Raw genomic sequence first — 17,225 nt, forward strand, 5'->3', positions numbered from 1 at the left:
ATGTGAAAAAAATGAAGGGGTCTGAATACTTTATGAATGCAGTGTATGTGTGTGTGTGTGTGTATATATATATATATATATATATATATATATATATATATATATATATATATATATATATATATATATATATATGCAAGTTTTAGAGTTTCACAAAATGTTGCATAGTGAGTATGTCTTAAAAATAATGGCATAAATAGTTTTTGCTCTTTGTCATACAAAGTCCAGTAAACATAAAGCTAAATCAATATTTGGTGTGTTTACCATTGCCTTCAGAACCGCACCATATATATATATATATATATATATATATATATATATATATACACACACCGATCAGCCACAACATTAAAACCGCCGCCCTAATATTGTGTAGGTCCCCCTCATGCTGCCAAAACAGCTCCAACCTACATCTCAGAATTCATCTTACCACAATTGTACAGAGTGGTTATCTGAGTTACCGTAGACTTTGTCAGTTCGAACCAGTCTGTCCATTCTCTGTTGACCTCTCTCATCAACAAGGTTTTTCCATCCGCAGAACTGCTGCTCACACCATTCTGAGTAATTTCTAGAGTCTGTTGTGTGTGAAAATCCCAGAAGATCAGCAATTACAGAAATACTCAAACCAGCGGCAGTTCTGCATATAGAAACACCTTGATGATGAGAGAGGTCAACAGAGAATGGGCAGATTGGTTCGAACTGACAAAGTCTACGGTAACTCAGATAACCACTCTGTACATTTGTGGTGAGATGCAGGTTGGTTGTGGCAGCATGTGGGGGACCTACACAATATTAGGCAGGTGGTTTTAATGTTGTGACTGATCGGTGTATATACAGTGTGTGTGTGTGTGTGTGTGTGTGTGTGTGTATATATATATATATATATATATATATATATATATATATATATATATATATATATACATACATACACACACGCATATGTTGCCGTCTGGGGTTGTTTGAGGTAATACAGTTTTTTCTCAGGGGTCATGAGGCATACTTAAGGACGGGGCCCCACTATGACTTCGAGCACTACAAACAGCTGGTACATGAGATAACAAAAGCATTCTGTGGCATTTCCAAAGAAGTTCTGGAGATTAAAGAGCAACTGCATCAAGACTTTGACCGGCCCGACCTCTCCGAGCACATAGAGAAACTGCAAATTAACGAGAAGAAGAAGCTAGAGCTGGTGGGCATTTGTCATGACCTTTGCACATTAATGTATTCTCTTTCCAAATTTGATATCCTGCATCCCCTGGAGAATTTCTGAAGTATGCACTTTCCACTCATCAGCACCCAGTTGTAGAGTTATTATGAAAAACATATGTAGCTATTGAAGTTGATTAACTACTAAACATTTCAGTTTTGCTTAACTAATTAGCAACCCTTCCACAAGTGGTCAGTTTACCATTCAAAACAAAGCGTTAGGTTGCATACAAACCAGCTGCATTAAATATTGGCTTTTGACGCTAGAACATTTAAATGAATATGCGCCTCCAGTTGTATGTCCATTTGGGCTGTGCAATAATACTGCAATTTTCGTCATTGGTTACTGTATTCTTAATGTTGGTCTGTTTTCATGACTTGTTTACAGACAGCTAAGTTACAATTGGCTAAACAGAATGCCCTGGATCATCCAGAAGATGAAGAGTTCCAGGAGAAAGTTCGGGAGATCAAACAGGAGTAAGTGCAACTTCTACGTTTCTGTTTTTTTTTTCTATTTTCACTGTGTACTTTATCAATAAACTGTAGATTAAGAGGGATGTGCAGGGTCCAGAATTTTTTGCCGTACTTGCCAATGGCGAGTGAATTGAGAATTCAATGTTAATCTCCTAGCTGTAAAAGAAGATACATGAGTCACAGTGTTTCCTTTAGTAGATAGTTGGTTGACGATGTCTCGAATTTGATTGCTCATCAATTACATCACCAAGGGTCGTTATGTCGTTTTTGCAATTAGATTTAAACCATGCATTATACTGCAGTTCCTATTAAAGTCACAGCCCAACTGGCAAAACCTATTTTTACTTGCATGTGGTGCTTGTTTGTTTTGTTGAAACTTGTAATTTACTTCAGATTGAAAGCATCTGCTAAATAGCAAGTAATTAATCAATGAATGAATTAACCTAACATGGCACTGCTGTATCAGGATTAGAGGGTATTCACTTTAGAGCTTTTAAAGCTCTCAGCCTGGTTTTAATGAACTTGTGGTGTTTAGTTATTATTATATGGCAATATCTCACTGTTAGATTTATCTAATGGAGTGTGTTGTAAACAAGGCTCATTTTAAAAATCAGGTTTATAATAAAAACCCATTTTTTTTCTTAGAACGGCCCAACTAAAGACCTCTCTCTCTCTCTCTCTTCTTTCTTGTCAGTTTCATAAAGAATAAAGCAGTTTTGGCTGAGATTCTGCAAGATTTCAAGTACGATTCAGAAGAACCGGAATGAGATGTAGGCACTGTCAGAAGACTTCCGTCTTGACAGAGATGGTTCCTCTTTGAACTTTCTCTTATAAGGAATCATCTAAGGTCTCGATCGCTGTATAGATTAGATAGACTGCACTGCTCCTGTCGCAGGCTTTGAGCATGTTTTTTATTTTTTATTTATTAAACAGTGTGGCATCTTTTGTTTCATTATTGCAGTTATGGTAGGAATATACTTTTTTGTTTGTTTGTTTGTTGAACCAAGTCAATTCAAAGTGTAAATCTGAACTAGGAATAGAAATAGGCAGCAAAAGTTTATTAAAAATGTTCCTTACAATTTTTTTTTTTTTTTTTTTTTTTTAACAGACAAAACTATTTATACATGATACATTATTTACATGAAAACATTTTTGAACAGAGGTAAGGTAAGAAATAATTTTTTTTTTTTTTTTTTTTTTACATGATGTGTACTTGTTTACCAATCAAGAGACAGATATTTCAAATTCTCGTTTGTTGCTTACGAATGCTCACTGTTGGCAAATACATTCAAATAAATTTGTTTGTAAAATCAATGGAAATCCACATTTGTAAAATCTTTGTAAATCAGCACGACCATGTTTGTCGTTTTCTGTTCTGAAAATCCTGTCATGGGGTTTCTGCGAGTAATTTTCGCAATGCTCCTTTTTTCTGTTCCAAAGTTAGATTGGATTTTTCAAATCCGATATAGTAACATCTGTTCCTAAAAAAATGATTTCAGCATCAGCACAGTTCCAATAGACATAAGAGAGCAGCTGTTATTGTGGAAATTGGATGGAATTCTAAACATTTCGTCACAATGCAAAACTCATTAGTGCATCAGAAATCATGTGTGCCAGAGGCATTACTGTGCTATTTACACGATACTGTCTATGTTCTGTCTTAAACTGCTTGCTTGTTCACTTTTTCACCATTCAATACACGGCGAATGCCACATTTGAATGAAATTGACTGAATTTTGACACAGCTGTAGACGATACTGCGGCTCGAGTGTGACTTTATGGTAACGTTATATCCCGAGTGACAAAAAAAACTACTTGAAATCCGTTCATTCAGACTGAAAAGCATTTCCAAAAGTCCGATTTTAATCAGATTCCTTCCACATATGGATGTGGTTTGGAAAAGGCTTGTACAAATCTTTTTTTCTTTGTTCAGACTACATATAACGATACAGATTTGTGTTGAATATGCCAATAATTCTTAAGTGTAAAATTTGTGCTGCTTGTCTGAACAAAGCCTATGAATCTCCCAAAAGGCCCCTTTATTAAAATGTTTATTTTCTAACATGAGATTTTATGATCTTTCTCACCACTTTGAGTCTGTTTCTTTTGCATTTTAATGCTCTTATAAATATGTCTGAGAAAAAAAAAACACTGGGACTACAGCAGGAGGCAAACAGTAGATCATGTCAGCAAACTGCAGGTTCCTTCAGAGAATCTTGGCTCATCCAAAGAAAATGTCCCAAGCACTGGAGAGTAATAAAAACCGTGTCGTTCCATGCTCCCGTAAGGCTTCTTTGGAGTTTCGCTATGATTTACCGCTTTGTAGTACCTGAAAGGCAAGACAATAGCGGCATTTACAAGTGAATGTGATGACTTGATATATGACGACAGAGAATCGTAATTAGTACCAGCCATTCTTGTGCATTTATATCACGTTTCTTCAAAGGACAGTGTGACTAATCAAGTGACCCAAGTCTCACAATAGTCATAACTGCTGAATCAGTTCAGAGAGCATGCAGCGGATGTCGGTTAGCGTTCGACTACGTCACACAAGCATTTTCGGCTTCGGCTGGATCGCAGCTGAAGTTCTGCTGTGCAGGACTTAATAAAAGGAATTTATTAGAATTCCTACTGATTTCTTTGACTGGCCATTCTCTCTTTGTTGTGGTAACTGACTGAAGATTATATGATGTTTCGCCATTAGTAAAAGCAATCAAATGCGAGAGCCTTGTTCAAAAGAATAAACATATTTTGGTTCCCTTTTTTGTGGGTCACATGAAACCACAAAATGCTTTTTACATAAAGCCATATTTCATGTGTCAACAATAATGATTTACTTTCTGATAAAGTGGGGTACAATTGTGAAAATGCTTATTTTATGAAAGTACTTACAAATTCTTGTGTTAAAACTTGTGTATTATTTAAGCTGTAAAGTAGAATTTGTTTTATTTTATTTTTTACAAATGCTGCTGATTGAGGTTAACTTGTATTGAACTCATTAGCATCGTCAATGTCACAAATTTGCTTATATGATCAGTGCCCTAGGAATAGTCCAGAATCTTAAAGATTTTTATTCGATTAATGTCATGAACTTTTCTTTGTTTATAAGTTTTCAAAATCCTAAAACCTTGTTAATTTCTTGGTTTAAATTAGATTTTGAAACCCAGATTTTCAATGTGAACTTAATACTTTTGAGCTGCACTGTACATGTCGCAATGTATGGTTAAAATCTTATAGCTGGAAGTGAAATTAAAGAAGGTGCAGCTGCTTCTTACCAACCTGGTCATGTGTTTTATGGGCTTTCTGTAGCCAGACGCGCCATTGGTCATACAGTTTGATGCTGATATCCGTGCAGCCATAGGCATGTTTTCGCATCCAGCCAAAAAACTGCTTGAGCTCCCTTCTTACTGTTGTGTTCTGCTTCGTATCACATGAGCCACCATGTGACCTTTCTGCAGGGGAAATGGGAAAGACACTACCATTATTTACTATGTGCCATGTCATGTACAACAAATGTTTTGTTACTTGTATGGTAGAATAATACCTAATGCTGCTGGATGGCTGACACGCAAAAGTGTGATCCGAAAATATTTCGTATGAGCTGTAAGTAATTGGTCACATTTACCTACACATGGCAAAATTAAATTTATTCTTTGTAATTCTTCACCTTGTGCTCCGCAATCATTCAGAAACCACTTAAAGACTGTCATGTCTGAGTATTTGCTTATTGCATAAATTAGGCACTCAATAAAAACCAAGGGCTACATATCAAAAGCACCACTAATTAAAAGTTTGAACACCATTCTCATTATATATCAAAACAACTTTTGATTTAAATGCTAGTGTAATTTCAGTTTGGATGACTTCACTATTTTACTTGTATGGGAAGTAGTCATAATAAATAATGAGTCGTGTGTCCAAACTTTGATATGTTAGTGTATAACCTATATGCATTCGCTGTAGTTGGAATACCACATGTAAAAGCCTTCTTTTGTACCGAATCTGATCAGGGAGTAAAAATTTAACTACCACAACCCCACTGCCTCCCGCCAATTGTTCAGATGAAATGCAATGTAAAGACCTTTGTTACATTCAAACCCAGTTGACAACAGTTGCTTATATGCTGTCGATTGTACAATGTTGCCCTGAGCAATGTCCACATACCCATGAATAATAGGGTATTTACCAGCTCTTTGCTAATGAACTCCAAATCATTAAATATAGAATGCGTGAAGGAGGGGTAGCTCAGGCTTGCCATAACTCATATTGCATGATATACAACAAAATTTAATAACATTCTTTCATGCCACTCCAGATATGTAACCATAATCACTTCTTATGATCCAAATCTGTTTTCACTAAGTTTCAGGACAAATACTCCTTAATTTGAACATGCTCTAAAGATCATTTTAATTTGTCAATCTTTGAAAAGCACAAAGAATTCATCAACGGACCCCTGAAGCTCTTTGACATTTCACTGAAGACTTTTGAATCTGCTGATGAGAGATCCCTATCAAGTAGCTCGATGTTTTGTGTTTTTTTTAAGTTTATATATGGTTGGAATCCAACTGGCTTACAATAAAGAAGCTTAATGTGAACTGAAGGAAAGTTTGCATTTATGTTTCCGTAACTCACTGCTGCCAGGTGTTGACGCGGCCATTGAATGGCTCCAGTCACTCCAGATGCCTGCCTTCTTGGAGCCATAGATACCGACCGGGTTACTGCGCACCTGGACGAAATAAACCGTACCGGACCTGAGACCCGCTAACCGACAAGATGTCTGGTTCCCAGCATCATCTATTACCTTAGAGGAAATTGGCAATAAAAGCAAAAAGCAAATTTTTTACAAATAGTACGTACAGAAAGGTGTGGTCACATTTACCTTTGCATGGCGAAATTCCATGGCCGGAGGCGTGGGCGGATGTTGAGCGAGTGTAAAACCAGCAAAAAACTAATTGCCCCAAGCAGTCTGTTTTTAAAGCTGCACTTTACACTCTGTAAGAGTGAATTTAAAAACTTGCCACTACAATGATATCCTTGTCCATTGTGAATACTCAGTGCAGCTGTGTACGAAGCACCGCCCACACAGAGGTCCCTGCCAAACCAAACAACTTCCTATTGGTCAACGCTGCGAATTCGCCTGTCAAAGTTCACCATGTGAAATTCACAAGGATAAATTCTTCGCCAACGGAAGTCCATTGTGTGAAATTCACGATTGTGCGGATTCCCATTGAAATGACTGCATTTCGCCCACAGAATTGTGCAGTGCGACGGTAAATGTGACCGCGCCTTGAGACAGTATAATAGGGGAGAGTGGGGTCAGATGTGTCACCCCCTTAAATTGTGTGCAATTTCTGTCATGTGATGACCATACATTTAGGAAGGGAAAATGCTGCCTGCAAAAAAATATATATATATATATATATATTTTTTTTTTTTCTTCATGGCTTGTTTAATGTGTTTTATGTCCAAGAATACTTATCCAAATCAAAAAATATATAGTGAATTGTCACAAAAGCATGTAAATTATTTGGTTGAAGATTTGCCATGAGTTAAGTAAGGCATTTTTTTCCCCAACATGGCAGCTTGTGGGGTAAAGTGTGTCAAAGCTTCGGGGTAAGCTGTGCCAGTGGCCCAACTACAGTAATAATGATAGTATTTTGCATCCAAATGCAGAAAATACAATTACATTGATCTCATTGTGAAACTTGAGGGTGTGGAAGTATGGGGCAAATAAAAAAAAAATCCGAGCAAGTGCTATCAAAGAGAAACCCCAGCCTTTCAAAAATGTTATATACCAAAGAAGCTACCTTGGAAATGTGGAATCATAATGCCTAACTTGTTTTTTAAGTCTTTTTTTTTTTCTGTCAAGAATTTGTTGAAAATCATCTCACTCCTTCGAAATCGGAATATTAAAACATTCCTTGCTGAATTACGGATGGCAAAATAAGAGTTTAGAATGGGATAGTGCATTATTTAATCATTTTTAATGTTAAAAAATATATATTTTTGTTCACATTTTTTATTTGCAATGTTGTTGGCATATTCTCCAATGATTCAAATTCTCATTCCATTTGGTTAATTTCTCTTTGCCTGGAGGTCCTGTCTACCTTCAAAAAACGCCTATGGACACAACTCTCTGCGAGCACTTGACTCAGGATTGTTAATGAAATTACTCTTATTATTAAATCACAAGTGCATACTCTGCGCAATACTGTAACTTTGTATTACGGCTGTAGCATTTCTAATATCACTATTTTCTTAAGGTGAACCACTTTTTTTGTGGTATTCCTCATTGGTAAGTCTCTGGATAAAGCTGTCTGCTAAATGAATAAATTAAGTAAAAACTGGCACAGCTTACCCCACTCATCCCTACATCAGTTGCTCTACAGTTTAAATTGTGTTTGGTGTTGGACTAACGCAATCATTCTGGTCATACCTTCCATTCGTTACTCTCTTCCAAACGATATCGAATCTGGTACTTGGCCTGAAACAAGTAGTCCTTGAGGGCAGGAGGGCTTCCCCATCGGGCACTTAACTGATCCTCCAGATCTCCAACGCGGCTCACATGGACACCAGGAGGAGGATCTGTAGTTACTAAACAGGGAAATAAAGATGAAATACGTCACCCTGTATTTGTTATTTTGTTATAAATATTTAACATTTAGCACAGTACGAAATCCACAATCTCAAAGTCATTTTCTGAACCGTTGATTAAACCCATTTATGGAGACTGGGTATTTGGGTTGGGTCATTAAACCATTCTTCCTTGGCCCATCTCTAAGTAAGGGATAATGTATAGTCAGCCAGTCATTATCGCAAAATAAACCCAGACTGGGTGAACAGGACACTAATGTGAAGCGGAGGGGCAGGGTTATTTTCGTAAACTAAAACTGAAACTAAGACGAAAACTATTGACCAAAAAACGTTTTCGTCAACTGAAATAAAATAAATATTTCAAAGTAAATGAAAAACTAAACTAAACTAACAACAATTATTGAAAAACTAACTGAAATAAAATAATAATCATCAAAAATAAACAGTCGTTTTCATAATCAACAAGCTCTCATCACATGGCGGAAAAATCTGACCTGTGTGGCTGTTAGGGGAATACCTGCAGATGCCGTACAGCCTAATGCACGTGAGGTTAGTTGAGCCTGATAGTACTGATAGATGAAGATGACTCGGACATGAACGATGGCTGCTAGGAAATGACAGAGCACTGTGTGGGACTATTTCGAGTTTTATTCTGAAACTGGAAAAAGCAAATGCATTGTCACATTCAATCATACGATTTGTGGTGTTGAAATTAAGGGTAAACGTCCCACAAACCTGAAAGTATATTTGCAAACCAATCATCGTAAGGAGTACAAATCATTCATGATGAAAGATTGGAAAGGAAGAGTACCATTAATAATGGTGAAGTCGAAGCTAGTAGATCTCAACTTGGGAAGCAGAAGACACTGACCTTGTGTTTCCAAAGATCTGAGGTTTGGGCGAAAAGTTCAAATGGATATAAGAAACGCGACACGTTTGCTGTTATTAGATGAAGTTACTGTTTACAAACAAATGCTCTGTTTCCACAGATTATTGGAGAGTGGGGCTTCTTTAAATTTCCACCAGATCGTTGCATCAGAACAAACACAGGATTTTACATAAAGTAAATGATGATAATTCACGGGTCACCGTCATTGTTATCACGTCTGCTCTATTAGACCCAACTGACCCGCAGCAGTTGTTGTTCGATATGAACTTTTATACGAAGAAATTACGTAAACTCTGATTGTCAACTGCTTTTTAAATTTTCAAAGTACTGTCACTGTGACAGATATGAGGTCAAATATGATCTAACAATGATCTTATCTGATCAAGACCACCATATAAGATATAATGGGAGAAACGGGACCCGTCTCCACCACCTCAGCGCATGGACTTTTTGTGAAAGGATAAGTGAATAAAAATATAATTCTGCTAAAACGATGTCTTTGCATTCATTTTGAATGCAGTAAAATTGTTCATTCAAAAACAGCTGTTATTAAGTTTATATATGGAATATAATCATATTGAAGTAAGAATATTATTATTTATTGTATGTGTGTTAATAATTTAAGCAGTAAAGACACATATTGCATGTCTAGTGGTAGTTTTTATTTTTATATATCACATTTCTTAAGCTTTAGAAGTGTGTTAAACATGTGAGGATGTGTATTCATCAACCTGTTACATGTCCGACATAATCATACAGGCTCACTGAACCAAATTTAAACTTGTTTTGCTGATATTTCAGAAAAGAAGCCACATAATTTCTTCACTGTAAACCATAGATAAACCATTTATAATAACTTTATTAACATTAAAAGACATTATTACATTCTATAAAGCTTAAAAGATTATTAAAACTGCAGCGGTGCCTATTTCCACCATTGAAATCTGCTGCTCAAAAGAACCCGGAAGCGCAGATTCCTGCTGTGTGACATCAGAATAATTTCATCTTTTGGTGGTGCGCATGTGGCTGACCGGTGCGTTGCACGAGGCCATTGCAACGCGGGAGTGTTTTCTGCGACGAGCTTTATAACGTGCACGGAAGTTACGCCATAGGGTAAGATGGTGCCCCCCTAGGGGTTTGGTGCCCTACACAGACCGTGTCATCTGTGGCGGTACTGGACTGGTATGTGTGATTCTTTAGTGTTCAAAACTTTTAATGCTGCTCTTGTCCGCAAGTTCATCACTCCCAGCGCTGCATGGATAAATTCACTGATTGCGCTAAAAATGCAAACCGCAACTCAGCGTGTGAAAAAAATGCTGAGAGAGATGCGCAAAGTGACTATATGTGTAGATGGATGGAGTAAAAAGTCTTGACTGCTTCATTTTTGTGTATTGTGTAAGTTTGCCATGCTTAAATTCAAATGTCTTGCTTTTGTCTACACTCTGGAAGTGTTCTGTTAACTCTGCTAAACTATAATTACTAAAACTGAAACAAAATAGAAATGTGTTCACAAAATAAAAACTAAACTAAAATTAACAAAATCATTAATGAAACTAATTAAAACTAAACTGAAATTTATAGCAAATCTGAAAAAGATATTAAAATAAAAACTTGTATCACACAGGGGGCCTGGGTAGCTCAGTGGTAAAATACACTGGTTACCACCCCTGGAGTTCGCTAGTTCAAATCCCAGGGCATGCTGAGTGACTCCAGCCAGGTCAACCAAATTGGCCCGGTTGCTAGGGAGGGTAGAGTCACATGGGGTAACCTCCTTGTGGTCGCTATAATGTGGTTTGTTCTCAGTGGGGTGCATGGTGAATTGAGCATGGTTGCCACAGTGGATGGCGTGAAGCCTCCACATGTGCTATGTCTCTGTGGCAACACACTCAACAAGCCACGTGATAAGATGCACGGGTTGACTGTCTCAGACGCGGAGGCAACTGGGATTCATCCTCCACCACCAAATCACTATGCAACCACAAGGACTTAGAGCACATTGGGAATTGGGCATTCCAAATTGGGAGAAAAAGGGAAGAAAAAAAAAACTTGTATCACACTGAAGGGTTTTTGTTTTTGGCAGTAATGACAGCCTTCTGAACATTATCCCACTTATTACACAGTTATTTACCAAATAAATAAATGAATGAATTTGAAATAATAAAGTTGAAATTGCTATATTATGTCTAAAGAAAGAGACTGCGGAATGATAAAAGGGCAAACTAGCATAGCTATGTAGGGAATGGTTTGCCAGGCACAATGGTGATTATACAGTTTAATAGGCTTTATTTGACTGTATTTGACTACAGAATGGTGCGATTGACCAATCAGAATCAAATATTCCAGACACCCAGTGTTGGGCCGTCAAACTAATCCAGCATACTTTCCCTTTGAACATAAACTGAGCTGAAAACTAGCTGCTTGTAATTGAATCTCCCAATAACCTTCATCGCCACTCATTAGCTAGTCGATCTTTTGCTATCTGTTCCCAACGTAATTGCCCCTTTCCATTGTTGTTTGCGAATGGACATGCTCCATTGCTTTTTTTAATCAAGCTCTGCCTTAGGGCAGAGCCAATCATGGAGAATTCCAAAGCTTATTGTTTCTGTAATGCAGAAAATGAGGAAATGAGGGTTTGGCATTGTGTCATCCAATAGGCATTCTTACTGCTGTAGCTTTTTGCCTATGGAAAACGATTGTGATCACTCAAATGCACTTTTGTGTCTCACCGCAAGAAATGTGTACATACATTCATATATACAAACTGCAGACATTCTGCTGGCCAGTGACCTTTAAAATATTATTTTCACGAGCTACCTTTTGGAAACATTTCTGGTGTTGGAAATCAGTTTTATGGTTTGTAAAAATCTGTTTTCACAGATGAGTGTGTGTGCACCATATGGAGACATTCAGATGGTTATGTACATCTGTGTGTGAGGGAGAAGAAGATAAATGTATAGCTGGGAAGTGTTTTGTTGATATTCTGTCCATTAAAACTCACCCCAATCTCAATAAAGCAGTAAGCCACAAGAGGTTGTGCATTACAAAGATTTTACCATGGTAAAGTGTTGATCTTTGGCACAATGCAAAGATTTCCCGTGGCTTATTGCTTTTATAAATTGCCGGCAACATGCACTGTGATAGAAAACAGTATCCAATTTCAATATTACAGTTGCATTTATTCATAATTATTATTATAATAAACTGTTCTTCTGCTAAGAAATAAGGTTTGTGGTTGCCAAGGAATATTGGCACAATTTGGCACACTAATATAGAATGTGCGCTCACAGGTGTGAGTTTATAATCATATTACACCGACTTTGAATGCAGCTCATCCAATCAGAATTTAGAGTCGAATCTATTTGTTTTATAAGGGCCATTTTTCCAAATGTGAGGTTTTGTACTTACCCACGTCTAAAATGTCTATGGTGATGACATCAGAGGTAGCAGAGCCAAGCTGATTGGCTGCCTCCACCCAGATCTCATATGGCGTAAAAATGGCCAAATCACGAGGAATGTAGCATGTATACGGCTGTCCCGTGTAGTCCTCACAATCCTTCTCTTTACTGTACCATCTACACAATTATCAAAACAGAAGTTACATAATGAGTGTGTTTTCATGCACAATCTAACACCGAAGCCATTAAAGGAAAGCCTTAAATGGCTTTCCAATAACAGGGTTAGGTCTCAAATGGTTTAAGCAAAAAATTATCGGTGCACGTAGATTTTTGCCCATTAGCCCAATTGTGCGTCACATGTTAACACCCTTACTGACATTCTTACCTGCTCATTCAATATGCACAAGTGTTATACATGTCCCAGTTTACGTTTTGATGTCAAAAGCAGGGAATAATCCAATGATTTCAAATCTCATGTAAACGCATCTTTTATACAATTACTTTTTTTTATACGATGATTTTTGACAGTTTTCAGCGTATTGTGCATGCAAATGCTCACATTGAAATGAGTTGCTTGAAAACAGGCATCAACCTTTCTAGTTCCTCTAGATACAATGTTTTGCTGTTCATAGCAAAATCCCTGCAGAGAATCAAAAAATCTCACTTTAGTTTGTACTTGAGGGTGTATTTGGTATTGATGAACATCTCTCCTTGACCCCCTGGTCTCCATCTGCAGCTGAGATCCTTGGTGTTTCGTGACCAGCATGTCAGGTTGACAGGTTTCTCAGGGGACACTATACATTCAATTCAAATTAAAGAAAGAGGACAACATGAATATTCAAAAACACATGGGCCACAACCTTCCCAAAACTTGATCAATAGAAGGTTATCGGATAGGGTATATTTAAAGACATATATACAAATGTTCAGATGAAGAATAAATCAGAATTAAAGTTGTTCCCACTCTTAAAAAATAAAGACTTTTCAATTGATCTTTGCAGAACCTTTGGTTTAGCAAAGAACCTTATCAAGAATTTTTTGCACTACATAAGGTTCTTGATTTTTCTATATGGTTCTTTGGAGATTAAAAAAGTTCTTGGCGTTATGTTCTTCAGATCAGTGTATTGGTGTCTGGGTTCTTTAAAGCACCATTACAAAGTTTTCTAAAGAAATTGAGAGCAAAAATGTATTTGAGGAATGTATAAAGGTTTTCCTTCGACTTCAGACTGTAATATTAAATGGAACTGGAATCTTTATTTTTAAGAGTGCAGCAACTTGACACTTACAGCCAACATAAAGGCACGATCCAGCCAATACTTCTCCATTACTTCGGTGGCAAACCAGATTGTCCCCTGATTGCTGCAAGGATCCATTGAGTTGGTGAAGTGTGACACTCAATTCTGTTGGACTCAGCACCCTGTAAGTACTTCTAGAAAGTCGTCTCCCATTCAGTGTCCAGTACAGAGATCTAGGTGTTACTTCCAGCTCAGCACTAACCATGCACACCGCAGTCAAACTTGAGCCGATTCGAAGCACTGTGTCCTGGGGGGATATGACAGCCAAGTCTGGGGGTCAGAAGAAGAGAAGCTTTTATGAGTCCTGACATTTTACAACTGGATTTATGACCACATTGCTTTAACAGTTGAGAGATAGGTCTTACAAGGTAAATTTTCAACATCTTAAGTGGTTTTCCATCCTCAAAATATTCCTCCTCTGTGTCAGCAGAGCTCATATTTATTCATGTTTAAGACAAATGCTCAGAGGGATTTAAGAGCTACTACTACTGTCCTTCAGGGAGACCAAGTGTTAATGCATTTCTGCTCATGGTGGGAGGCAGAAAAGCTTTTTAACATGTGCCATTGGACCTGGATGGCTCTCACACTGACTGAATGAGTTAGGGAGCAAGATTGAGCTATAATTACTCTAGACCAGTGATTTTGCATAATCAAGGTTGTACTTAAATGGATAGTATGAGTAAATGATGACAGAATTTGCATTTTTGTGTGAACTAAACCTTTAAGCATGTTTTGTGTGGTACTTGGAAATACTTTTTTTCAATTGATCTCATGATTTGTTTAGAGTGATCCTTTTCTATAAGGATTTCCAGTACGAGTTATGTACGAGACTTATCGAGGCTGTGGAGGGGCACCTGAAAAAGGTTTGGAAAAATGTATCTAGACTATTGTATATATCTCTTTTAGCATTGTTTGGATTGACCAATCAATTAAATTAGTTGGTGAAATTTGAGGTAAACAAAGAATGCCCACCAATGATTTTAGATCAAAATTCTTAAAACTTTCACTGGAGAAAGAAAGCCCTTCTGGATTTTCACATATATATTCGTATTTATATATTTTGTCAGATGGTTTTAATCAAAGTGACACAGTGCGTTCAAGGTATACATTTTTTCAAGTTGTGTGTTCACTGGGGATTGAACCCATGATCTTTTCTTTGTTAGTGCCATGCTCTACCAGTTGAGCTACAGTAACAAATCACATATGTCTTATAATGGCAGTCAGAAACTTATCATACTTATCCACAGGGGCGCAACTAGTCATTTCCGAGCGGGTATGCAAAACTAAAATTTGCACCCCATCCGTCGAGTGGGGGGTACATTCAGGCTTTGCAGAGTGTCTTTTTGATGTCTGTACTGTATATTTTAAGGTTTACTACTGTTTATATTATTAAATAACATAACCATTTGGAACTATTTAAGTCTGCTTTTCACTTTAAAATCATTAATCACCTTAGTAACTACAAAAGGCCACATGATGATGACTATTGTTTTTCACCGTAATTTTAACAATAGTTTACCGAAGTTCGAATCCAGGGCGTGCTGAGTGACCCCAGCCAGGTCTCCTAAGCAACCAAATTGGTTGCTAGGGAGGGTAGAGTCACATGGGGTAACCTCTTTATGGTCACTATAATGTGGTTCTCGCTCTTGGTGGGGCACGTGGTGAGTTGTGTGTGGATGCTGAGGAGAATAGCGTGACGCCTCCACACGCGCTACGTCTCCGCGGGTAACGTGCTCAACAAGCCACGTGATAAGATGCGCGGATTGATGGTCTCAGACGTGGAGGCAACTGAGATTCATCCTCCGCCACCCGGATTGAGGCGAGTCACTACGCCACTATGAGGACTTAGAGCGCATTGGGAATTGGGGATGCCAAATTGGAGAGAAAAGGGGAGAAAATAAAACAATTAATAAAAAACAATAGTTTACCGTAAAAAGTATTCTCATGTTAAACATAATATACATTTTTACCGTTATTCATACGGTAAAATCACACTTTTTACACCTAAAAACTGTACAGTATTTTACCGTAAAATTACATGTATTGTCTCTTGTTAAATATATTATGATTTTTTACCGTATATGTTAAGGTACCTGTACGTTAAGTACCTGTTAACCAAATAACGTTTTATACAGTAGAATTCTAACATATTTTTACCGTTAAAATGATAGACATTTTTTACAGTGAACACACTGATGCTGCGACAATTATATTAAATTCACAATAAACAATTCAGAACGCGCTTCTTATCGCAATTGCAGGAATTTTCAAATGGCATCAGCCTCTTGTTTGCGTTCTGACGTCATAAAATATTTAGCATAATGAACCGCAGTTCTTTTTATTAATACAAATGGTTAAATGTAAAACAGATAGTAATACGCCTAAAACGTGTTTTAACGTAATACAACGTAAACTTTGCACAAAAATATGATCTCCGTCAAACAAGGTTAAAAGGTTTCAGAAACGTTCTGTTATTTTGTTAAATTGTTTTCGAGTTTATAATATCAGATTTAACTATACATAACTGCAGTAACTGACAATTTACTATTGTACATTTTGAAGGGGAATCAGAACGTTCATTGTATTTTGTCCCATAGATTACATTCACGTAATCAGAGATTAGCATACAAAATATAAACGTCATAAAAAAATAATAATAAAAAATTGTTTGTGGACTTCTTAAACAGCTTTTCTTGAACGTGAACTTGAATAATCTCTGCGAACTGTTCAGATACATTTGAAGTTGTACTTACGTGCTGTGAGCGCGTAAGGAAGAAGCGTTACGAAAAACAGCATTATGACTTAAATCATAGACATATATAGGCTATACGTTTATATTGTCATCTTCTGTCGGTCGCGCGCTCTCCGCTCTGTTCTTGTCATGCTGGTGGTAGCGCGCGCACGGGCAATCCATTCTTCTTCACAGAAAATAGATGAAAAGCTTTAAGTTGCCTTGTTCACCAGAAAGCTTTATAAGGGAAATCATTGCTTGTTCTAGAAGGCATCGTTATACGGATTCACATTCACTCTCAAATTTAGAGAAGAACCAATAAAGCGCACGCGCGCCTGAAAAGCTGGAAAAGTGGATTCTTCTGGGGCCCCTCCCACGTCTTACCATTATTAATTATTAGTAGTGTGTTTCTTTTCTCTTTTGTAAACAGTGAGTTGCATAAACATAACCTAAAAATCTCATCATGTAGTTTTTTCTTCTTCTTTTTACATGTGAGCTATTCCCTACATCTCATTTAACCTGCCTAATTCAAAGCCATAAATTGGTCCACAGCCAAAACACACTATTTATCTTCGTCTGTATGATTATTATGGCCTGTTTATAATTCCACACCCAATGCATCCTCAGTAAGAACT

The 17,225-nt window shown here is 37.2% G+C and overlaps 1 protein-coding gene and 1 pseudogene across 1 annotated transcript in view; one reads left to right on the forward strand and one right to left on the reverse strand.

The window, feature by feature from the left end:
- Positions 1-2,785, forward strand: part of rex1bd (required for excision 1-B domain containing) — a 4,902-nt gene extending 2,117 nt beyond the window's left edge. The window contains exons 3-5 of the mRNA XM_051695596.1: positions 988-1,192; positions 1,598-1,686; positions 2,378-2,785. Of these exons, the coding sequence (XP_051551556.1) occupies positions 988-1,192; positions 1,598-1,686; positions 2,378-2,450 (367 nt within the window). The 3' untranslated portion in view covers positions 2,451-2,785. The remainder of the gene's footprint in view (positions 1-987; positions 1,193-1,597; positions 1,687-2,377) is intronic.
- A 136-nt stretch (positions 2,786-2,921) lies between these two features.
- Positions 2,922-16,779, reverse strand: LOC127439319 (cytokine receptor-like factor 1; annotated as a pseudogene).
- Positions 16,780-17,225: the final 446 nt, after the last annotated feature.

This window comes from Myxocyprinus asiaticus, chromosome 50 (assembly GCF_019703515.2).
Source record: "Myxocyprinus asiaticus isolate MX2 ecotype Aquarium Trade chromosome 50, UBuf_Myxa_2, whole genome shotgun sequence".
In the NCBI taxonomy this organism is placed as follows: domain Eukaryota; kingdom Metazoa; phylum Chordata; class Actinopteri; order Cypriniformes; family Catostomidae; genus Myxocyprinus; species Myxocyprinus asiaticus.